Consider the following 24812-nt stretch of genomic DNA (forward strand, 5'->3'; position numbering starts at 1 on the left):
TTCTGCGCTTTAAGAACACGTCACGAATCTGACGTAGCCTTTTTCTTAGGACCTTTCTCAAGAACACATTTAAGAACAAACTTGGGAAGATGTTGGTGAATGAGGCCCAATGTCGTTACAAGAATCATCATCTCCTATAAAGCTCTGTGGCAGTGGTGGGCTGAATGCATGGTTGCACAAATCTTCCACATTTTCGAAAACAATAATCAATAAATAAAATAATAGAAATGAAAACAAAAAAACTTGTGCAGCAGATCAGGTGGTGCACATATTTAGTTTCCAATGCTAACATTGCACTTTGTGCGTACACTCTTAAAAAAGATGATTCTTTTGCAAAGACAATGGTTCTAATAAGAGCCATCTGTGTGCTTAAAGGTCTCTAAATTGCACCAAAAAGCTTGTCACAATAGCAGAACCCTTTTCGGTGCTTGGTCATTCTACAAAAACGTCCAGTTTTGAGCCCCTATCATTTACAGATATATTACACTTGAAAAATTTTGTTTATATTTTAAAATAAAACAATTAGTTACTTTAACAATTACACCTTCTTGAGCCTCAATTTAGCAATATTGGTTTTCAAATCAATCATACAGAATTCCAAGCACCACAGAAGAGCTCGTCCTCACAGTCGAAAAACAAGTGGACTTGAAAAGTGGACGTTTCAGTAGAACGACCTTGCTATATAGATCCATATAGATATTCACCATCAATCTGAAGAACCATTTCACCATGCAAAGTTCTTTAAGTGTTCATGATTCTATATAGAACCATTCCCTTTCCAAAAGAACACCCGAAAAACTTTTTAAAGAGTGAGTAAAGATAAAGTAGCATTACTTTCAATTTCAATTGTGTTTCCTTTCGGCTAACTAAGAGTCCAGGTTGCTGTCAAGTACCACCAAGGATGAAAGTCCATTTTTTGGGGGAAAATTCTACAGCTAAGCTCACTTTTGCCAGGTTTTTTTCTCAAATGCATACAAAAGAAAGTAGAAAACATGCTTATTCCAACCACGTAGCATAATGCATGCAGGCCTATTAGCTTCTTTGAAAACCCAATTCACTCACAAAGTTGCATATTACAGTACTTTGGCAAGGGAGCTGCTCCCCAGGCAAATTACCCTCTTTTACGTAATGCAAATGCCCCAAAACATCATGTTACAGCACTGTACAGAAAAAAGAAAAGAAAGAGTGACACAAAAACGCACGAGCCAAAGAAAAAAAACAAAAATAGTCCTTGCATAACTGCTGTTTAAATGTTTAAAAAGGTTCATACTGTGGGAGAGACTGGGGAGAAGAGTGGGCTACCATCACTGTCAGCTGAAGAACAGCTCACTTAGGGAAGCAGCTGTTTTTAGCACATCTAAAAATGCTAATTGTTTCCAACAACGGTACATTTTTGTACCTTAAAGTTGATCCAGCCGAGGTAAATTCAGATCACGTAGCCAGATTCTGCTTTCTGGTTTAGGGTCAGGGCAGCGCGGCTCGAGAACTGAGAGAAAACCAGAGTCGCTAAGGGGCTCAGGATAGATGCTAATGTTAGCTGCTTAGCGCTACCTGCTCCCCCCTTCAAGGTCACAGCTTTAGCCCTTTCCTCAGGGTTACGCCACCTGAGGTAACAGGAACAGTATGTCCTGACTTCAATTACCAGAGTCTGCACCTCTTCTTTGAGCTAATTAGTCGAAAGCTTAGCTTTTCAGTTAGCGGTATTGACCCGAAACATATTACCGAATCAGTTTGTCAAGTAGGATCATCATGTTTGAGAGGAATATAAAGACAATTTGATTCCTGAATTGTTTTAAGAGCATTCAAACAGCTTTGTTCCTGTTTGATGTTGGTTTTTTATGCTTTAGAAATGCTAAAAAAAAGTTTGGTGCTAATTTAGCTGGTCATCCAGCTGGTTGACCAGTATACCAGCATCCAAAACTCAACATGTACTGGTTTTGGTGTTTTTTCCATCAGGGATATCTTAGCTTGACTGTTGTGGTGGAACTTTAGAGGTAAAACCTTTTATGTTTGAATGTTGAAACAATGTGTCTTAAATCTTAGAAAAGATGGTTCTTTGAAGGTTCTTTAGTGAAGAAAATGGTTCTATATATAACCACTAGCATTTAAAGAACGCTTTGCATGATTACAGGGTTCTTTGCATGGTGTAAGAGTTGTGTGCTGTATATGATATGTGCTGTAGATGGTTCTACACAGGACCTTGTTGAAAATGGTTCTATATAAGTCCAACAGAAGAACCCTTTTTGGTGCAATAGAGCACCCTTTTAAAAGGGTTCTATATAGAACATTCTACAGTAATGTTCTCCATCAGTCTGAACACTTTACTTATGCAGATGGTTCTTAGACTGTTCATGGTTCTATGTAGAACTGTTTTCTTTACTAAAAAAATTCTATATAGCACCAAAAAGGGTTCTGCTGTTGTTATGATGTCAAGCATGTACCAAAACAAGAACCATTTTGGTGCTGTATAGAACTAGTTCCAAAAAGGTTCTATATAGAACCATCTACAGCACATTCTCCATCAATCTGCAGAACCCTTTCACCATGCAAAGAAACACCTAATCATTTGACTGTTCATGGTTCTATACACTGTTAGAAATAAAGGTTCTATGCAGGTACATTTTTCCTTCATCAAGGTACAAACAATGTAAAAGTTCCCTCAAAGGTACAACAGTGGTTTTAAGGTCCAGTTGTGAACCTCAAATAAGTTTTTCCAGGTGAAAACCTTGTATTTGTACCTTTTCATGACCTAATGTTCCAAAACAGAACCATAAAATAAAAGTCCTGGAGACGAGACGGGGTGTGTGGAGTCAGTACAGCTTAGAAAATATAATTTCAGTGGATTATGGTACAGTTATGCTCCCTGACTAAAGGTACTGAGATGGACCCTTGAGGGAACCAACCCAGTGACAGGAGGGGCACAGAGACAGTTTAAGACCTTTATTTCTGAGAGTGTATAGAACCGTTTCCTTTACTAAAGAACCCTTGAGGAATCATCTTTTTTATTAGCCTACCTGGGGCTCAGGCTGAGAGTGAGTTACAGCTCGGCCGCAGTATTTGTCGACCCAAACCTAAACAGTTCCTCTCCACGAAGCACTTTGTGTACGAGACACAGCAGAGATAGAACACGTGCCTGTCTGAATGTCTCCCTCCTCTCTCTCTCTCTCTCTCTCTCTCTCTCTCTCTCTCTATCTCTCTATTCATCTCTCCTGGCGGAGTTTTCGCTCGGCCTGTGGTTTGTCTAGTTGCATTGGCTTGTCTCTGCGCTGTTTCATTGGTGTCTGTCACTGCTCTGCTCTGCACGTGGAGAGCAGGACGGTGGGGGGGGGTGTTGGGTTCGATGGGGGGGGGGCAGTTGAGAGTGCCGGCTCAAGCACTTACGCTCAAGTGCGGCTAAGACAGGGCTAATTGTGTCTGAATGGAACATTAGCTCCAAGTGTTTGAGACCTTGTGCCCTGCTTTAACCTGCAGCACACAAAGGGACTCATGAGGGATCACAGCCCACTTGGACAGGAATCTAACGGAGATTAAACCTAGATAAATGGGCAGTTTTAGAAATCTTGTTCTTCTCTAATAACCCTGATAGCAAATGAGTGATGGCGCACATGACGGTGCTGACTCCTTCCAAATCTGGGTGCTGTAATGTTCACTTAGTATTCAATATTCCGTGAATGCTACATTTTAAGTTCACAAACCAAATTTGATTTAAATTGATTTAAATCTAGAATATTTAGAGGTGCTCCTAGTGTTGAGGCAGATTGTGTTGGACTACCACATTTCTTTGTTACATAGGCCACTGTGCTGCCATATCTCTGCCAGAAGTGGCCCAGATCTGTTTTAAGACATGTGGGCCAAATAAGCCAGTGCCGTACATTTCCAGAAGTGGTGCTGTCTGGGTAACTCGTACTGCACATTACGACTGAGTGTTTACGGCCAAATCCTACAATTTAAGGCTGGTTTCCACTTCGGTGTGTTTGCGTATCTGTGAGCATGGCATGCTCAGACGTTTGCATAGGTGTCCACCAACATACTTGCATGTGTCCACTAGGGGGCAGTGCACAAACCAGCGAAACCGTACAGAAAACGGAAAGGAAAGTCTCTCATTTTTCCTCTCTCTGTGAAGGATGAATACTTACGTCACAGTTTATGCAATACTTTTTTAAATAATTCTCTCCCAGCTGATTCTCGAACTGCTGCATTTGATTCTGCGCTAGTTCTGGTACGGGTCAAGGACTGTTTGGGTCTCGTCGAACCCCAACATTACTGGATTCGCGCAATGTGCGGTTGAGATTATTTGAGGCCCTGTGAGCTATGCTTACCTATAAATGCAGATTTGTTTATGCGCATTTTCGCAGAAGTATAATTCAGCCCGTTGCATGACATGCGTGCTCAGCCTGTGCGCGATTCCTATGGGCAGTTCTGTCTATGGACAACTTAACAAAGCTGTATTATTCAAAACTGAGCGAAAACGTAGAGAAAGCTGGCTATGGCAGCTTGGCCAACTTTTGCCACATGGAGCACTGCAACTAAAGCTAGGAAAGCAGTCAGATGTCAGCAGGTATGGGAATCCAGCAGATCACCCGCACACCCGCTGTCTATTCTCTCAGCAAAGACACTAAGCAGTGGAGTGGTATAGTGAGTGCTGTCACTCATTTTAAACCCCATTTTCCACTAAAGGCCAAAAAAAGACTTTCTTCTAAGAGGTTGAGCTTGTGCGTGTCATTTCTTGTTGAATAACACTGAAGGCTGCTTCTAAGTCCTCTATTCTCTGTCTCCTTGGCCAGTGGACTACGATGTGCCTTGCTATAAGAGCATTACCAGAGAGCCCTTCCCACAGTGAGTCCCCTCAGCCGCTGCCCCCCCCCCCAGTCTCTCTCATAAACAAAGTGCAGCGCATACATGCATACATACACATATCCCTCCTCGGCATCTTTTCTTTTCTCTTCTCGTAAAGGCATGCGGACCAACACGACGGACGAAGAAAGCGAGCTGATAAAAATGGAATCGAAAAACACGCTGAATTCTCTCTTCACTCACGACAAACAACACGTTTCCATAGTGCTTTGTAAACATGCCTTTTCAAATACCTTTACATCTCCTTTTTTTCTTATAAAATCAGTGTTGTTATAAAGAAAAGCTTTGAAACAATAGTCATTTGTATATATGAAATCTCTGAATAAATAATAATCTTGAGCATTTCCCCCATAAAGATAAATGAATCTACTTAGATAGTGATTTGGTAACTAAATATGATATATAATCGAAACAGAACAGTCATTTAAAATGATGGCACCGAGTCAAGTCACAAAAAAGTATAATAATATAACAAGTGTTCTTCGTTCACTTCTCTGATGTTCCTGTACTTGGACACATGCTCTTTTTCTTGCACAAAGGATGAGGGAAGGTGGAGGGTTGCTAGATCGAAACGGAGACAGCGAGGGTCTTCTGGAAGGGCACTGTCAAGCTGAGGTATAGTCTTGTGTGCCACTGTGGAGCCTACAGAGAAGACAAGGGAGTCAAGGTGGAGCTGCTGCCAGCGCTATAATGTTTAGATCCGTCCTCATTGTTTTCTTTAGCACGATTCATTGACAAGAGACCAAGCATAAACAGTAATTTTCCTCTGGCACCAGTTCCATGGCGGTGATTCATGGCAGGAACGGCTGCTGCTATGCTCTCCCATTCCCTCCCCCTCTATACCTCTCCAGAAATGAAGAGGAGCTGTTCCAAGAACTTGTTGTTCCTTCAGCACGTTGCCGTGGATATCCGTCACCTTGCCCTGACGGCCCTTCCGCTCCTCTGTCCTCTCCTGGCCCTCATATTTTACTTGATACTTTCCAGGACCAAGAATCCAGGTCTTCTCAGCTCTCCCCAATTGTCCCCCTTCATTCAACAGCCCAACACCGCACTCGTTTCCTTCTCATTCTCAGTCAGAGGGAGGGAGTGGCTTGTGGAAATGGGGTGTGGCTTGGTAGAGCCACTCCCTCTCCCTTACTTTGAACATTCACACGTTCCGCCCACAATTGCCCAAGCAATGGGTACAGGGAGGATCAGACGTACGCAGATTCGCTAGACTGGGTCCTGCCCAGGTTGGGTGGCTGCGACAGGTGTGCCATGTCCTTCTTGCGGATCTCGCAAATGGACTTCCGGCGTGCCTGCACGCCCCGGATCGCTGCCTTGATCTTCCTCCAGCCCAGGTGGTTGAGCTCTGCAAGGTTGAGCACCACACAGATGCCGCTCACAGCGAACATGAACACCAGAAAAACCGTCTTCTCAGTAGGGCGTGACACGTAGCATTCCACCTCCTTCAAGCAAGGGTAGCGGTCACACTCGAAGATGCCCGGCACGCTGAAGCCATACAGAAAGTACTGCCCCGCCAGGAAGCCGATCTCCAGGGCGTTGCGGAACACCACCTGGATGATGTAGAAGCGGGAGATACCTTCTTGCCGGCGTACCTTCGAGCTCTTGCCGTGGGTCAGGCCTCGTGGCGCGTTGGGAATCTCTTTGACCTCCAGGCAGTCGGGCTCCTCCTTGCCTCCGCCGCTGTCCGGGTGCTGCACCAGGATGCCATTGATGTTGCGCAGCTTCCGGGCACCTTCGCGGCTGTAGTCCTTCTCCAGCATCGGGTACAGGAAAGAGTAGCGGCGGTCACGCTGCTTGGCCGACTGGTGCACGGAATAGGTGATGAAGCACAGGCTAGGGGTGCAGACCAGGATGATCTGGAAGACCCAGTAGCGGATGTGCGAGATGGGGAAGGCCTTGTCATAGCAGGCCTGGTTGCAGCCCGGCTGAAGGGTGTTACAAATGAACATGGTCTGCTCGTCCTCGTACACCGTCTCGCCCACGATAGCTACGATCAGGATCCGGAAGATCACCACCACTGTCAGCAGGATTCTGGAAGAGAGACAGAGATAAAGAGAGTTATGAAAGAGAAAAAAACCTTCCTTTGACGTAATCTTTTCACCGTTAGTGACAGAGCTTGCTAATTAGCCATTTTTTCCCTATTCAAATGAGCCTTTTTTCCTCACTCCCCTCTCTGCTCGTTTAATGAAGTGGTCTAATTTGAAAGCGAGAGCTGACGTAGCCGCTCGCTCAGGCTCTAATTATAGCGACTCCTTCCGTGCTATTAAACAGTGTTAACACGGTAACCTTCAGTGCTTATGTTTCACTCATTATTTTGCTAAGCACATGATTGCAGTCACGCCACTCTCTGCTCTCTCACTATGGCAACAGGCCATGCAGCACACCTTGATTGCTAAGCTTGCATTGCTATTTCTGTAGGAGTGTTGGATTGAAAGGTGAGAGAGTGAAAGGAGAGTCAAAGGATTGTGAGTGCTGTCAGTGGGCTTCGTAGTCATTGTAGAACCGACAGACCTTATAATGATTGAATTCAGCTGTTCAATTTCCCTAGAAAAAGCACTGACCAATAGCAGCTGCACATGAGCATATGGTCACGATACTCTAGTGGGCTAGAGGGGTATAAAGCTCCCCAGCACTGGGCTGTGGAGCAGTGAAACTGCGTTCTCTGGAGTGATGGAGCTCCATCCAATACCTTTGGGATGAGTTGGAGTGACCCAGAACTGACCATCCAACATCAGTACCTGACCTCACTAATGCTCAATCAAATCATCATAGCAATGTTCCAACATCTAGTGTAAAGCCTTCTCAGAAGAGTAGAGGGGGGATAAACTCCCGAATAATACTAATGATTCACAAAACTCAATCTGAGTACGATACAGCAAAAATTAGAAGTGCCTGAAAACGTGCTGTGAAAATGTTTACATTTTCAGTTTATTCAACATTATAAAATAACAATAAAACAGTTTTACAGTGTCCCAATCTAACACTCAAGGCACAAACTAATATGTTAGCTGGCCCTAACACACTAACCACATGCTAACACACTTGTTGATACTATATAATACATTCATTCAAAACAATAGATGCACTGCAATACAAATCAACATAATGGGTCATTCAACGTCCAGTTTTGAGCCCCATAGCGTTTACAGACGTGTTACTCTTGAAAAACACGGTCAGGGTTACAATTTATTTATATTTTAAAATAAAACAATAAGTTATTTTAACAATTACACCTTCTTGAGCCTCAATTTAGCAATACTGGTTTTCAAATCAGTCATATAGAATTCCAAGCACCACAGAAGAGCTCGGCCCCACAGTCATGTGTAAAGGCTGAGGCCATATTTTGAGGTAAAATACAAGTTTTTCTGCAATTTTAACTGCAATAATCTATATATGACTATGGAATGTATGAATTAAATCACACAAAGAAAACAAATGCCAAATAAATATTATAAAATATATAATGAAAGTTGTGGTCCCCAGGAGTCGTGTCACTGGTGTTACCCATAACAAAAACTGTTTTTTTGAAATAAAAGTCACACTGATGACGTCACTTGACTTCTTTTTACCTGTTTTCTGAGGATCTATGAAGAAAAGCACATGGTGAGTCCACTGTGTCTTTCAGTTATCAGAGATTTTCTCATTTAGCTCATGATTTCATACAAAGCTTTTAGCTGAAGTCACTAGTGTGACCTACGTTATTCTGAGGTAATTGTGAAAAAATAGAATACAAATGGATTAAATTACATATTTTAGTGGATATTCCATGATTGACAACATGTGGTTTGATGCTCTGTAGCAGCCGTTTTGTAAAATGCATTGTTCATTTAAAATGTCTCTGGTGTTCCTTTCTTATGTGTAACACCAATGAGGATCAGTAACACCAGTGACTCCTATGGAGAGATAGAAAAGTGGACGTTTCTGTAGAACGGCCCTCATATAAAATGCTGTGATGTAATTAGATACAATACAAAATCCTGCAATACAACTAGATACTGTATGATACGCTGCAATTCATTCTGATACAATATCCCTAATTAATACTATTGATTTTAGAAGGTTATTGTCTACAAATTCTGGACATATGAACCTATGAATATAGTACTGGGATTGGATATTATCACTATCCTACTCTGATTCAGTGCAGCGAGATGCATTAAGCCTTTAGCTCGGAACAAATGATGATGCTAACATTTTGCTAGCGCTCCCTGTTCAGAAACAGTTCCTCTAGATTTGTTCTCCTCCCTGCGCAGCCCTGTCTGACTGCAACAAAGTCGCTTCTCTCATTTCATTCATTTTTAAAACGGACACAAAGGCAGCGTTTGATCACGCTACACCGGCCAGGCTTTCGCCTGAAGCAGTCTGCAGCGCCGGAGCTAAAGCACGTCCACATAGAGGAGTGCTTACTGCACACGGAGCTTCAACCACCACGGAGGCCACCTGTTCATACAGACATCATGAGTATCAGGCTAATGCAGTATAAAGGTACAATCCGTTATAGTTGTGGTTATGAATATACAGTCATATCCAAAGGTTTTAACACCTGTATAACAAATGCATACGTCTGTATACTCTTATAGAGGACATTGATAAATCCACCCAACCACGAAACTCAGAAACTGGACATATTTTCTGGACGTGAGAAGTGAGAGTTACATTACATTAAATGTTTACATTTTTATTTCAGTTCTTTATCCTTGGTTGATGTCATTGTTTATTTTATTGTCCGTTTTGTCGCTTACTTTTATTATTAATTGTCCTGTAGGGAACACCCAGGGCTTTCTGGGCATTCAGAGAAGGTGTTGTTTTTTTTGTGAATTAAAAGAAAATCTGTTTCTAATTTTTAGTTCATTTTTATTTTGAATAGTCATCATGTTTCTTCTATTTAAGCTGTGTAAGTACTGCAGTAATACTCATTGGTATTTTGGTAAGTTTTGGTTGGAAACAAAAGGGTTAAATATTTGAAAGGCCCAAAAGAAAATGACCCAGAAAGGATTGTTCTATATTGAACCATTTCATGCTTAAATGGTTCTTTGCATGGTCAGATGGATCTTCAGACTGATGGAGAATGTGTTACATATGATTCTGTACAAAACGTTCTTCTATCGTCAGCAATCTTGACATTGTAACAATAGCAGAACACTTTTTGGTGCTATATAGAACACATTCTCTTGAAAAACAATTTCATTACGCCACAGCAAGAATCATTAAAGCATGACATGGTTCTGTATAGAACTCAAACACTGAATAGCTGAGTCTTTTTTAAGGGTGTGGGTCAATACAGCTGAGCTGCTCTCCTATTGGTTAGGACTTTAGGAGCTGGACAGAAGGCCTTACATGTTAGATTACCTACCAGCATAATTAGGATGTGACACTTTGGGACCAATTTTGTAAAACAAAACATCTTCTGGAAGTTCTAGATACGTCACTGACTGTGAATACGAGCTGTAGTTTAAGCGGTGTTCCGGTTAGTTGTTAGGAATGTAAAACAGTGGCGGCAGCTCTATGACAGAACTCTTTACTAAGAGAGTCACTGTAACACTGATACATACAAGCAATATATGATAATGGCTGTTACAAGCTTCAGTTGTCTGTGTTTAATCTAGAACGGCCAAAAATGTTCATGTGAGGTGCTGTTAGCTTAGTGCTAACATAATATTAGGAATATCATAGGGGATTATGATAATTAGCATTATCATAGAGGAGTTTTTCACTTTTATGTTTCAAACTGAAGGCCAAGCTCAAACAGTCACAGATTGTTATCATTACTATTATTATTATTAGAAGTAGATTACTATATATTATTATCATTATCATTTTTGTTATTATTTATTGTGTTGTGAAATGCTTTATCACATAAACAAGAAAATAAGTATCATATTGTCAGCATGTTGTCCAGTTTATTAACACTAATTGTCAGTTGAATAGATAATTATACAGGGTGATTCAAAAAGTGAGCACTTGTACAATTACATAATAAACTTTATGCTCAATTAAACCATTTACAGTTTACTGCATTGTTCTGTAATGATTTACAAGTGAAATAAATCATTCTGAAACCAGATGAATCTTTTTGAATCACCCTGTATTAACAGTAACTGTCAGTCGTTTAGTTAATTATAGTTTAACTCCTGCACTGGGATGAGTCAGAAATATCACTGCAACACCAAAGAAGCACATTCAAAGCCTAAATTCTGTAACGTTACTGATCTGACTGAGAGCCGCCTGCCCGTGCGAAGGTGTCAGGCCGGATAAAAATTTGATGTGTTTGGACAATCCCCCCCTCCCTGGTTTCTAATCTAAATCGAAATGGATTTGTGCGCCAGGCTTGTGCTCCAGCTGTGGGGTCAGGGGGGCCGGATTTAATCCGCACCAAATCAGCCATAGCACCCCCCCGCAGCTATGGTGGGAAAAAAAAAGAAAGCCACCTGTAATCTGGATTCATTCCAAGCCAAAAACTGAAAATACATTTTGCCCTTGTGAGGACTTGAGGAATGCGTCCTTCTTCCATGGGTTTGTTTACCAATAAAAATACAGGAGAGCAAAGTGGGGCAAGGGACAGATACACACATAATAAAGAGAAACTTTTTCTGTAAACGATAAAAAAAAACAAATGCCAATATGGAAAAAAGCAATGAAAAAAAGAAAAAAAAAAGAAAATCTCATCAGAGAATGAATTATATAATGGCTTCCACACGCAAAACCCTCAACCTTTAATCTGTACTGCGGCCAATAGAGGGATTCTTGCATTAGTAGTTTTTTAATGCCATCCAATAGCTTTAGATTATCCACGGCCCCAACCCCCACCTACTCCTCTACACAAGTTCTCTCTCTCTCTCTCTCTCTCTCTCGCTCTCTCTCTCTCCCTCTCTCTCTCTCTCTCTGTTTTCCCCTACAGCGCTGTAATAAAGCGTGCTCCTAAAAGAGATTATTTTATGGGGCTTTTCTAAACCCCTCGTTGAGAGAACATGTTAAACACTACATTAAATCTTCTTTGTGTTCAATCGTTCCTCCCGTAGGGGCTAATCAGTCTGTCAGATCGAATCAAAATGTATCTTGTTTGTTCATAATTTACAGAAATTAATTTGTGGTGTGTTTTGATACAGGCTTTAGTTAAAGGCTGGTGCTTTTATTCTTCGGTTTAGTCTTTAAGTGAAACCGCGTTATGGAGCGACAGTCGATCTCTTCATTGTTTTTCTGGTAACACTTTATTTGGATGATCCACTGTAGATTCTTTGTAAATGTTTGGTATATATTTAAGTATCATTCAACTAAATAGCCATTAAATGCAACTGATTGTGAAGTTCAGTGTTACTTGGATGGTCCACTGTAGGTGTTTTGTAAATCTTCTGTCGGCCTTTAAGTAACATTCAACTAAATATCCATTAAATTCATCTGAACTTCAAGTTCAGTGTGAAAGAGTTTATTAAATCTACTCCTAACCCTAAACCTAACCCTAACCTTAACCTCAAGGCAATACCTACACCTACTCCTAACCCTAACCCTAACCATAATGTTTTTGATAATCAACTGAACATCACCAGAAGGTTTGTTAATGATTTAAGTATCTGTAGAGCATCTATAGGGGACCATCAAAATAAAGTGTGACCATTTTTCTTTCTCACAGTGTTATGAATAGTTCTTGCAGTGTCAGCTCCTCACATGCAGAACTGTAAATGTACAAACGTTTATTTCAAGCTACCAAAGTTATGTTTCAATGTTTAACCTAGCAGCCTGCTGGGTAGTACCAGATAAGAGGGCCAATAAGTGTAGATACAAAGTTGGTGTACCTAATAAACTACTCAGTGTAGAGTCTTAATATTGTTTATTATTATTATTTTGCTTTGCTGTGATGCACAGACATGACTGAGACGTCTGCAGTGATGCAGCAAGGCTACCCTGCTAGATATACCAGCATAGACTAGCATGACCGTCTTGCAGCTTTACAGTAGAGGGCCTCACTTTTAATGTAACAAAATTTTATTCCAAGCAGTTTTGGAGCATTTCTATCAGCCCATTCACTATGAAATTTTCACACACCATAAGGGGCAGCTGGTCTGCTCAGACGATGTAGAAATGCTGTTTGCTGATGTGCTATTTTTGGTGGTAATCAGCATATTAAATTTCACTGCTGCTGACCAGTGAACCAGCACCAAAACATGACATATACTGGTTTTGCTGGTGAGCAGCCAGGTTGGTTTTTCTAGCAGGTAATAAAGTTCAGGTTAGCTAAAGTTCAAAAAGCTCTTTCAACCCACGTTTTCAAATCATTCACTGAGCTGAAAAGAAGGTAATGTACCTCATACAGAAGACGACGACTGCCTCTCAGCTAACGTTAAACTGTTAGCCCTAGCATTAGCTTACCAATGGGCCACTGAAGTTGTGTGTCATTCTGTCGGCGTCAGGCCTGTATTAGGAACTCTAGGGTTCCTCTATGACAGTGATGAACAGGACTGAACAAAATGGTTTCGCTGAACGTTGCTGGATCCTCCGAATTACGAGACCATTAACGAACCGACATATACATTTAGGATATTTGGCAGACGCTCTTATCCAGAGCGACTTACAATTTTGATCATTTTACACTGGTAGGTGAAGGTAGTGTTAGGAGTCCTGCCCAAGGTATAGTGTAGGGTGCTTATATATATATATATATATATATATATATATATATATATATATATATATACCACTATATACCACAATACCACTATAGTTTATAGTTTATAAAGGCTAATAACGGTATAAAAACACCGGCATTTGACTGCAGTTGTACCAAAGAAACCTGCAAATTAATTTCTATACATCAAACTGCAATAGTAGGTCATTTTACTTATTTAAAGATTTATTTTACTTTAAAGATATTAAAGACTTTAGAATTAATAGTTAAGATCAATCAATTTTATCTAAAAAATTGGCAAAAATGACCAGAAATGTTATAATCTTCTTTAAACTGACTACTTTTGTGCAATATTACATGTATTTCCTGCATGTAAGATGCCAAGACATATTTTTTGCTGAAGTGGATGGAGGAGAGAGAAGGAAAAAAGGGGGAGAGAGATCAGTCTTTTTACCCACAGCACCCTCTCCCTCCTCCTCGTGCCTCACTCTATCTCTCCCGCACCCATCTTCCTGCGCCTGTTACCACGGCAACAGCACAGGGGCAGAAAGAGAGCAGGAGAAGGAGGGAGGAGGGAGGCTGGCTGTGCGCTGGAGCAGTTACTGTATGAGATAACGACCAGCTTCACAAAGACCTGCAGCTTTTCCACCGTTAGCCGCCTTCTGGAAAGATTTTTCACACCTGGCGTAGCTGCAGATTTACATTTGCAGGCCATGGGTTTTTGGTGAAAGCACAACTACTGAATGTACGGCCTGTTAAAAAAGAACACGTGAACACCTCCTCCTCAGTGTAGTGGCCCGTGAAATTGAATTCTGTTCAGTGAGATCCTTCGCCACCTTCTGAATGCAGAAAAAAAAGACTGAAGAAAAAATGTTTAGATGAAATAGCCCAAATAGGAGAAATTTAAAGAGAAAGACTAAAGAGAAGATGGCCAAAAAGAAGTGGGCCGATGAGAAAAAGATGGCTAAAGAGAAAATGGCTAAAGAGAGGAGCTACAGAGAAGATGGCTAAAGAGAAGATGACCAAAAAAAAGATGGTTAAAGAGAAGAGCTAAAGAGAAGAGTTAAAGAGAAGAGCTGACGAGAAGATGGCCAAAAGAAGATGGTTAAAGAGAAGAGCTACAGAGAAGAGTTAAAGAGAAGAGCTAAAGAGAAGAGCTGATGAGAAGATGGCCAAAAGAAGATGGTTAAAGAGAAGAGCTAAAGAGAAAATGGCCAAAAAGAAGATGGTTAAAGAGAAGATGGCTAGTTAAAGAGAAAATTAGCTAAAGAGAAGATGACCACCGAGAAGAGAGTTAAAAGAAGAGGACCAGAAAGAAACATGGCTAAAGAGAAGATGGCTAAGAGAAGGTAGCTACAGATGATGGCTATTCTGCTAGAAACACCAGCACACACCAGCATGTCTGGTCACCAGCAAAACTGCTGTGTTTTGAATGCTGACATGCTGGTCAATCCGCATGATGATGCAGGGTGACCAGCTAAACCAGCACTAGACCAGCACAATCCAGTTTAGACCAGCATGGAATTAATGCTGGTGTGTGCTGTATTTCCAGCAGGGTAAAGAGAAGATGATGATGGGTAAAGAGAAGATGCTAAAAAGAAAATAGCCAAAGAGGAGATGGATAAAGATAAGATTAGCTAACGAGGAGACGGGTGAGAAGATGTAAAACTGCATAGCCGATGAAGAGAAAGGGAGGATTAGAACCTGAAAAGCTCCAGCTGAAAGCTGACGTTTGGGTTCTGGTAAAGCTGCAGCCTGTGGCGTTCTCAGCCAAAGCTATTCTGCTTGCTTTTACCCATGACAGCCTGCGGTCTGCGATTTTCATTTACTACCCGTGCAAATCAAACCCCTCTGAGAATCTGTAAAACCTGTATGGACAGATTCCCGGCTCTGAATAAATTAATTACCCACAGAGCAAATTATTTCTCTGTTATGCTGATTTCGCTTCTCTTTTGCTCTGTGGACTATTCTGTCTTTTACCTTTTCCCTTTTGGCCTTTCATATAATAACTCCAGGCCCAGATTCAGAAAGGCTTTGTGTCTGTGTGTTGTTTCTGGGTCCAGGTTTTGGGGTTTAATAAGCAACGTATGCTGATAAATCATCACTGTACTGATGCAGAATTAGAGCAAGAGGAGAAGAAACTGTGATTAGAACATCAGGGGCCGAGTTCAAACGTAGGCTACACTCTTAAAAAGATGGTTCTTCAAGGGTCCTTAAGTAAAGACAATGGTGCTATACAGAATCATGAACACTCAAAGAACCATTTACATGCATGGTTCTTTGCATGGTGAAATGGTTCATCAGATTGATGAAGAATGTGTTGTAAATGGTTCTATATAACACCAAAAAGGGTTCTTCTATTGTTGCAAGCTTAAAATCTTAACAATAACAGAATGCTATCTGAAAAGTTTCTATATAGAACCATATACAACACATTCTCCATCAATCGGAAAAACACTTTCACCATGCAGGGAACCTTTTAAGCATGTAAATGGTTCTTTGAGTGTTCATGGTTCTATATAGAACCATTGGTCCTCGTTCACCAACCGTTCCTAAGAAGAAATTTCTTTTAAACCCACTTACTTTCTTAGGATCTTTCTCAACAACACATTTAAGAACAAAACTTGAGAAGATACTGGAGAATGAGGCCCACTGTCTTTGCCAAAGAACTCTTGAAGAACCTTCTTTTAAGAGTGTAGTTGTAACGTAAGTGTTTACTAAGTGTAGGTTTACACATCAAAACTGGTTTCACCAAACAAACTAGTTTTTACTTTGAGTTTAATAGTTACTAAATACTTACACACAAACACACACCCCCCGCCCCCCACACCTGCCCACTGAGCAGGTGTAAGTGTTGGGGAAACTAACGAGAACAACATAAATAGCACAAAGTTAACCAAAACATGACTCTTTGCTCAACTAAGCCAAAAATATTAAATGATATATGCTGTAATTTTACTTACAGCCCAAATCGTCATCCAGGCTTTAACTCTGAACATGAGCTCCAGCTCAGTGGGACTCATGCTTGTGTTAGTTAGCCAGAAACTGTTGGTTAAAAAAGCTGCATATTTGTTTGTTGCTGGTCAGAATGCAACGGAACGAGTGAGTTAACAACACTTACATGTTCGCCACTTAATTTAATCTAAGGGGCAGATATTCTGTTAGATTTTGTCACACTGCCTCAAATAGGCTTCATTTCATTTATGGTGTTCACAGGGCTCTGTAACTGGCCCAATTTTGTTTTCTTTACATGCTTGTTAAGGCTGTATTCGAATGTGACACTTCCATAGTTGGTAAAATTAGATACTTATATGTATCTGTAGAGTCCGGTGACACCTCATGTTCTAAACTTAATGACAGACTGCATGGCTATGTCTATTAGCAAATGTTGCAAAGAAAAAAAAAAATCTCCTTATTACCACAGTGAAATATAATGAAAGGTAAATTTCAGCCCTGAAATGTTACTTGACTCTGATTTATGTATCCAGTACTTTTCTGCTTGTGTGTATTCTGTGCACTTAATACTAAGACAACTTGTGTAATTGGTCAAATCAAACCGAGAAGAAGGAGCAGGATTGAAAATTCTGCTAGTTTTAAAGCTCTCACTGGTCTGGCACCTCCTTATACACAGACTGTGTGGGAATTCTTGGCTTATGTGGATGAATAATGAATATTCTAAGAATCAAACACACGAAAATGGGCAAGAATTTTGCGTAGATGGCACAAAGGTTCCTCCACATATGCTAAACATGCTTTATCAATGGATTTCTGTGCAATGACGTGTATTAGAAGCTAAAAATAATATTTCAGTGTTTTTAATTTCAATCTGCAGCATCATTAATGTATGGTTGATTAACATGGACAATCATTTTCATACACTGAAATGAGCAGAAAACCCACAGACTCAAAACGCATCTCTAAAAGTGGTCAGTAGGATGTTACTGAATTCCGTCAGTACACATTTATATAAAAACATATATTTGTGCAACACTTCCATGAAATCCTCCCTGAAAGATAAATTTAGGTGATGCTTATCTGAAAAAAAAATAAACCAATTATACAGATTCACAGCTAATTTTAGGTAGAATTATGTAAACCTGGAAGTGAAGCTGTAAATCTGTACAGTCGGTTCGTTCAGAGATGGGAATAGTTTGTCAGAGGGAAGAATTTGTGGTGATTTGCTACCAGGATAGTGGTGTAGGTGGAGTTTTAAAGGCTCAGCCTGATCACCATGGGTACCAGAAAGTTGGATAAAACATTATAAGAAGCTTTGGTAAGAAACACCTGAACTACTGGAACAGTGATAGTTTAGAATTTGCGTTATACAGTCACATATTTTGGTAACGCTTTACTGTAGGGTGCTGTTCATAAGGCTACATAACACCTACATAACGCTGTTGTCGGAGCAAAACCTTGTATCTCCAAAATGATAACTTTATAGGAGAAGGAAAAAACACATTCTACTTTTAATGTAAGTCAATGGAACCAGACTTTTTTCCAAGTAATTTTGGGTCATTTCCTTTAGTCCATGCATCATGAAATTTACAGACAACATAAAGGACAATGGGAACTTTCAAATTATGCCAAAAACTGAAAATTGACAAAAATAAAGATACGTTTTGTTCCGACAGCAGCGATAAGCTTGTCATGACAACTGACATAGACCTACATAAATGTTTATAAATAATTATTCCAATAGGTGTCATCTGTCACAAAGGCTACTTTAGCTAATCTGGGTGTTATATAGCCTTATGAACATCATCCTACAGTAAAGTGTTACCTATATTTTTATCCTAAACTGGAATTCAGCATCTGCCAATTGACTTCTATTATAAGTGAGTTTTGAGTCAACAGGTTTTCTGTTCTTTTAGTGCGAATGGGTAATGAGCACTACTGTCTGAGATAATAAACCATTACTGAAGCAGCAGAATATTCTTTAAATGAATATGATACTTCAGTTCATCTATTGATTTAATATCATGTCATCACACTCAGCAATAACATATATAATTCATTTCATCTTTCTCAGATGAACAAAAGGAAACAAGGAGACAGGCAGGCCCTCGGGCACATCATGTAACTGTCTGTACTGTATGGGGTAAAAGTCCTGATCTCTTCATTGTTTCATTCTGGAATTTCATCACGGTTGTCCTGACAGAAGAGCTACAGTTGCAAGTTGATTTATGACAGTCATTTAATGTTTATTAAAAGATCTCATTAAGATTGCTCATTAGATCTTAATGGATCTTATTAAATGAACTTGTTCTACATGCACACCCTTCAAACAGTTCTCTTCAGCATAATAAAGTCGTGAACTCGCATGCAAATTAAAACGTGACAGTTGTCTTATGTCTACACAGATAAGCTGCTTTTCTTTAATAGCATGACTTATTAAAGCTGTTGTTGCATTGATTTTGATATGTAAGGAATGTGAAAGCTGAAAAATGTGAAGATTTGTCCTCAAACTACCTTTTTAAACAATCAAACACATAAATAAACTCACCGGACAAAAAATTAGTCACCTGTGACTGTACTGTACCTAATAGCATGTAATACCTCCACAAGCACAAATAACAGCTGTGATTCCATTTGGCCTGGACTGGACAAGTTCCTGGAAGTAGGCGACATTAATGTTCAGCCACTCTTGCGTTAGATTTCGTGGAGCCTTCCCTGGATTCTTACTCGTTGTTCCAGGGCATCTCACAGATTTTTAAGAGAATTCAAATCTGGGGATTTTGCGGGCCAGTCCAGATGTGTGGATGCTCCTGAATGTTCATCATGCCAATCAGTCACATTTGCAGCCCTGTGAACGTGAGAACTGTCATCTTGGAATACAGGGATGTTATGGTCCGGTAAGATGATGAGCAAAAGGGAAAATCTGGTTGTCCGGCAGCTCAATGTAGACACTGTGGGTCAAATTTACTGTCACCTCAACCAAAGGACCCATTTCTGTGTAATTAAAATACCACCAGAACATCACAGAGCTCCCCCAGCCTCAACCACACCTGCACACAGTCCTCACTGAAGGCTTCCTGAGGTCTATGATGAACACGATGCCGAGCATCATTCACACACAGACAGAAACGAGATTCATCTAACCAGATAACACGTTTCCAGTCATGAACAGTCCAGTTTTTGTGTCTCTTTGTCCACTGTAACCAGTCAGCCTAGTGAGCAGAAGTGAGCTAAGGCCTCTTTTGTGCCACTCTGCTCCATATGTTCATGGTATGAGGTTCCCTGCGGAGAGTTCTTTCAGAAATTGGTTGTGAAGAACCTGTGCTGACTTCTAGAAGCAGTTCTTGCCTGGAGGCGAAGTGATTTTATTCACAAGCCGTGAAACATGCCGTCGGTCCCTGTCCGTCAGTTTCGGCCACAGTTCTGACGAGAATTTCCTGTAGGCTGGGATTTTTGCCACTGCTGGTCGAACCGTATGACCGTACGCTTTGATACACCTGCACATTCAGCTACTTCCTTCATGCTGTGGCCTTTGGTGCCCAAATGCAATCACTCCTTTTAGCCAATCATTAATATCTGCTCTGCGACCCATTTTCCACGCATTGAACGAGACATTCACTGCACTGTACTACCTTTTCTCAATCTATGAATCCCGCCACACCCCGCAGGTATTTATAGCCCGATCATTCTTGTGCAACCGCATCTGCAGGAGCCTGATGATACTACCACCTTAAACACGCAAGGTGACTAATTTTTTGTGGAGCTTATGAAAATACTTCACACTTCAGTGCAGCAGCTTCTTTTACACGGTGATAGGAAACTCAGTAGCTTGCAGAAAGCTCCAATTCCACATGCTGATCTGTTTTACTGACCAACATGGACATGCTCGCTCACCAACCTAGACAGTAAGAGGATAGTGGGCCACTGTTGGCCCACTGACGGCAAAGCTGGAGGCCCAATGGCTTTTCGCTCAGCGTTTTCTGGGCAGCCCACCAGTGGTTAAGCAGTGCGTTGGACAAAAAGACGCTTTTCATCCAATCACGGTCCAATTTATGGATTTTTCCTTCCTTTCTTTCTTTCGTTATCCTTTGTAAACTGGTAAATAATTTTGATAGCAATATCATAAATAAAGCTGGGTGTACCACTGTAACCAGTTTAGCACAGTGTCATCAACAACATTTTCAACTAAATCATTTTATATCAGGCCTAGACATTAACTTTTTTCTCTCTTTTTCCAAAATAAAAGGCTGTGTGCATTGTAACTGTTTCAGGAGATTAAAAACTAGTGAGATCTTGCATGCATGCAAGGTGCCACCTTATCAAGTCTGCGGACCGTTATGTGCTTGATATCTGGGAACAACCTAGATTTTAGGTTTAATTGATCTTGTAAATGTCCCAAAAGTGTAACAAACAGTCATTCTAACTGTTTTTATCAGTATATTTTTGTAGAAGAGATATTCGAAAGTCAGAGTGAGTCAAGTCTCAGTCCTTGTCATGTTTGGTTAAGCCTCAGTCAGTCGTATTCTTAGCAGTTTAAGTTAAGCCTATATTACTTATACAGAATGCACTGCAGCACACAGAGTATAACAGCACAGCCTTCGGTCTGGAGTAGCCCTGCCTTTGTGCTTCTACAGCGGTTTTCAAAACATGTATGAACTAACAGCAGGAAAATTACTGCTCTGAGGTATGAAAATCTGAAATATGGCTATTGATGGTATTCCACTGATGTCAAGTTCATTCAGCAGTGCTGTGGCTGTCTGTAATGAGATAAAGGCATAACTGATACAGCAAAGGCATTAAAACACGTTTTTTTTCTTCTGGATGGCTTTTTTGAATCGCATTTTTAAAGCATATTAACTGATATATTTGAGGGTATTGTCTTAATTTTGTTTGATTTGTTGCTGTAGTAATCAATAAAATAAAAGCTGACATCTAAGTGGCTGAGATTTCCTGCTGAGTTACTAGCGCCCTAGAATTTATATGAGTAGAGTGTAAAAAATGAACTTGAACCTGGCTTTCATCAGCTCTGCCAGCATTCTATAGCATCACTCTTCTACGCGATGCTACGCAACAACTGGCCTTAGCACAATGTCGCTGGACAGCTCAATGCTCTTGGAGGTGAACGCTAACTGCTGATTCTGTTTTGTCAGCTAACAGAGAGTTTAATTGTGCTCTTATGGACTCCCAGCCATGGATCAAACTCATGATATGATCACAGGGCCAAAGCTCAGACAGTTGCACTGCTCTAGAGACAATATTATTCATATTAGCAGTTGCTGTTTTGCTTAAACTGCCCTGCGGCTCCCTCTCTGCTCTCAGATGTGCTGGATGAACGCAGTGGTTTGCTGTGGCTCCGTAAGCATGTGTTTTGAGGGGGAAAGAGCAGCAGGTCCAGGAGAACGGAAGGACGCCCGTAATCCAGATTAAAGCCGCTGCTCTGGACAATCCCACCCGCCCCGCATCCCACTGCAGGCCTGCCAAAATCTCACATGCCAATATGAGGGGGAGGGCGGCTGAATGCCAAACACCATGCTCTTAATCACCCTCCAATCAAACGGAGAATGAAGCATGCAATTGCAATGATGGTCACTCTAAAAGTCGGCTAGGTACTGACCTGTTTATTTTAGACATATTACTAGCAATGCTGATAGCCTGCCAGCATGGCTGTTGCAGCTCCTGCCAAAATCAAACTTGCACATGATTGAAGTTTAGCCTCTTTAGTTTTAGCGCTGAAGCTACGATGGTAATGAGCCCCATGGACCCTCACAGAGCAGGTACTATTTGGGTGGTGGATCATTCTCAGCACTGCAGTGACACTGACGTGGTGGTGTTAGTGTGTGTTGTGCTGGTCTGAGTGGATCAGACACAGCAGTGCTGCTGGAGTTTTTAAACACACTAACACACCACCACCATGTCAGTGTTACTGCAGTGCTGAGAATGATCCACCACCTAAATAGTACCTGTTCTGTGAGGGTCCATGGAGGTCCTGACCACTGAAGAACAGGGTAAAAGGGGGCTAACAAAGTCTGCAGAGAAACAGATGGACTACAGTCTGTAACTGTAGAACTACAAAGTGCGCCTATATAGTAAGTGGAGCTGATAAAATGGACAATGAGTGTAGAAACAAGGAGGTGGTCATAATGTTATGCCTGATCGGTGTGTGTTGGTGAATATTGTCATTGTGTGTTTGTGTCTGTAAAAGTGAGGATGATTGTATAAGTGTTTAATTCAGTGTTAGTCTGTGAAGGTTGAGATGGTATTAGACTCTGTGGTTCTGGTTCCAGTGCTGGCAGCTTTACACTGGACTTAAATTTAGCTTCCTCACACTTCTGTGTGTGTGTGTGTGTGTGTGTGTGTGTGTGTGTATGTGTGTGTGTGTGTGTGTGTGTGTGTGTGTGTGTGTTGAGGGGCGGGTGGGTGGCCGACCATCTGTCTGTTGGACTGAGTTGGCGTGTGTCTCAGCGCATATGAATGAGTCGTAAGTGTTTGTGTTTGTGCTGGGTGACGTGTGTGTGTGTGTGTGTGTGTGTGTGTGTGTGTGTGGGCTCGTGTTTGTTTTTATTACGCGTGTTCTATCAGGGTGACTGTGAGAGTGTGAACATGCCCCCCTAGACTCCCCCCCACAACATGCTTGTCATTACAACACAGCAGCTCCGTATGACCCAGAGATGGAGACTCGAGTCAGCGAGTAAGATTCGAGTTTCACTCATGTCGCATTTTGACCGACTCACGATTCGACAAACCCTTTAATGACTCACGACTCGACTCTGATTCACCCTTTACTGACTCACAACTCAACTCTGACTCACCCTTAACTGATTCACGACTTGACTCAGATTCACCTTTAACCGATGTAGGACTCAACTCTGACTCGCCCTTAGCTGACTCAGGACTCAACTCAGACTCACCCTTAACTGAGTCAGGACTCAACTCAGACTCACTCTTAACTGACTTACAACTCGACTTGGACTCCCCCTAAACTGACTCATGACTTGCCTCTGATTCGCCCTTAACTGACTCACGACTGGACTCGGACTCACCCTTAATATTCAACTTGGACTTAGACTTTAAGTTACACATGACTCGACTCGTATTCACTCTTAACTGACTCACGACTCAACTCAGACTCATGCTTAACTGACTCACAACTTGACTCGGACTCACCCTCAACTGACTTATGACTCGACTTACAACTCGTGTGATCGGTGTTTAATTAGGTTTGCTTTTGTATTTTTTTTTTTTGCTTTGTAAACTCCCCAAACTCGAGACCAAAGACTCAAACTGGCATGTGACTCGTGAATATCTGAGGTAAGGCCACACAGAGAGAATTACATATATGGCTGCACTGGTGTAAAATATGAATCACACTTGTGTGACTGTTCTCTGTTTGTACAGAGCTGATTGGGTCGTGAGTTTATGCAGTTTATCAGTAGATGATATGTTTAACCAACACCCTGTTTAATCACGTCATCCCTCACTCTGACTTGTGTGTACAGCAGCCGCTATTGCTTACAGCTCACATCTGCACACAGAGCCACATGTACAATAGGAGAATGCGCTCAGGCCTGCATGGACAACAACATGCACTTTTAATATAGTTCCATATCTATAAAACATCCTTTGATGAAGCGATTGTTATCAAAAGCTTTTAAAATCATGCTGCAATGTTATTGATATAACAGATATAACAATGACACAGTCTACATGTATCATTACGCTGGGCGCTGGTTGCCAAGTAATGGCTCATTAATGCTGTAGCTAACCAATACTAGGTCTCTACTTTAGCACAAAAACAGAAAATGTTCACATTAGATATATTTGACCTGCAGCCAGTTTGGTCAGACTCTGAAGAGGAGAGTGACCACAGGACTAATTCTGAACCTATTGTTGATCCTAAGCAAGCAACTGAACAAACTGGAATCAGCCACAAACTATTAGAGACTGACTGAACAAAACCATGTTCAGCTTCATCTGGAAACACTAATGAAGCTCAACCTGATATTCACACAGTTTTACGGCTCTGTAACACTAAAGGGGACTACTTTATTTGGCGGAAAGATTTGCCATGTTTTAAAGCTGATAATAAACTTTGCACAACTTCAGATTTTTTTATAGCCAACTGTTATGTGATTAAAGTTGAGTCAACGTCGACTAATCGCTGATCATATCATAAATAAAACCTCAGGAGAAGGGAGTGCTTAGCAACAAGCAACTTTAAAGATCTGACTTTAAAAACCCATGATGTAGCCAAACTCCACAGATCAGTAGGGTGTGATGTGTCCTTTTCAACAAGCCCTGGATTGCACTGCTAGCCTTCAGGGAACCAGAGATACGGATCCTGGAATCTCGCGAATTTGTATCCAACTTAGGCGCACCC

The 24812-nt window shown here is 41.1% G+C and overlaps 1 protein-coding gene across 1 annotated transcript in view; it reads right to left on the reverse strand.

The window, feature by feature from the left end:
- Positions 1–3340: 3340 nt before the first annotated feature.
- Positions 3341–24812, reverse strand: part of LOC118797407 (gap junction delta-2 protein) — a 36738-nt gene continuing 15266 nt past the window's right edge. The window contains exon 2 of the mRNA XM_036556749.1: positions 3341–6891. Coding sequence (XP_036412642.1) covers positions 6048–6891 — 844 coding nt within the window. The 3' untranslated portion in view covers positions 3341–6047. The remainder of the gene's footprint in view (positions 6892–24812) is intronic.

Source organism: Colossoma macropomum, unplaced genomic scaffold, assembly GCF_904425465.1.
Source record: "Colossoma macropomum unplaced genomic scaffold, Colossoma_macropomum, whole genome shotgun sequence".
NCBI lineage: Eukaryota > Metazoa > Chordata > Actinopteri > Characiformes > Serrasalmidae > Colossoma > Colossoma macropomum.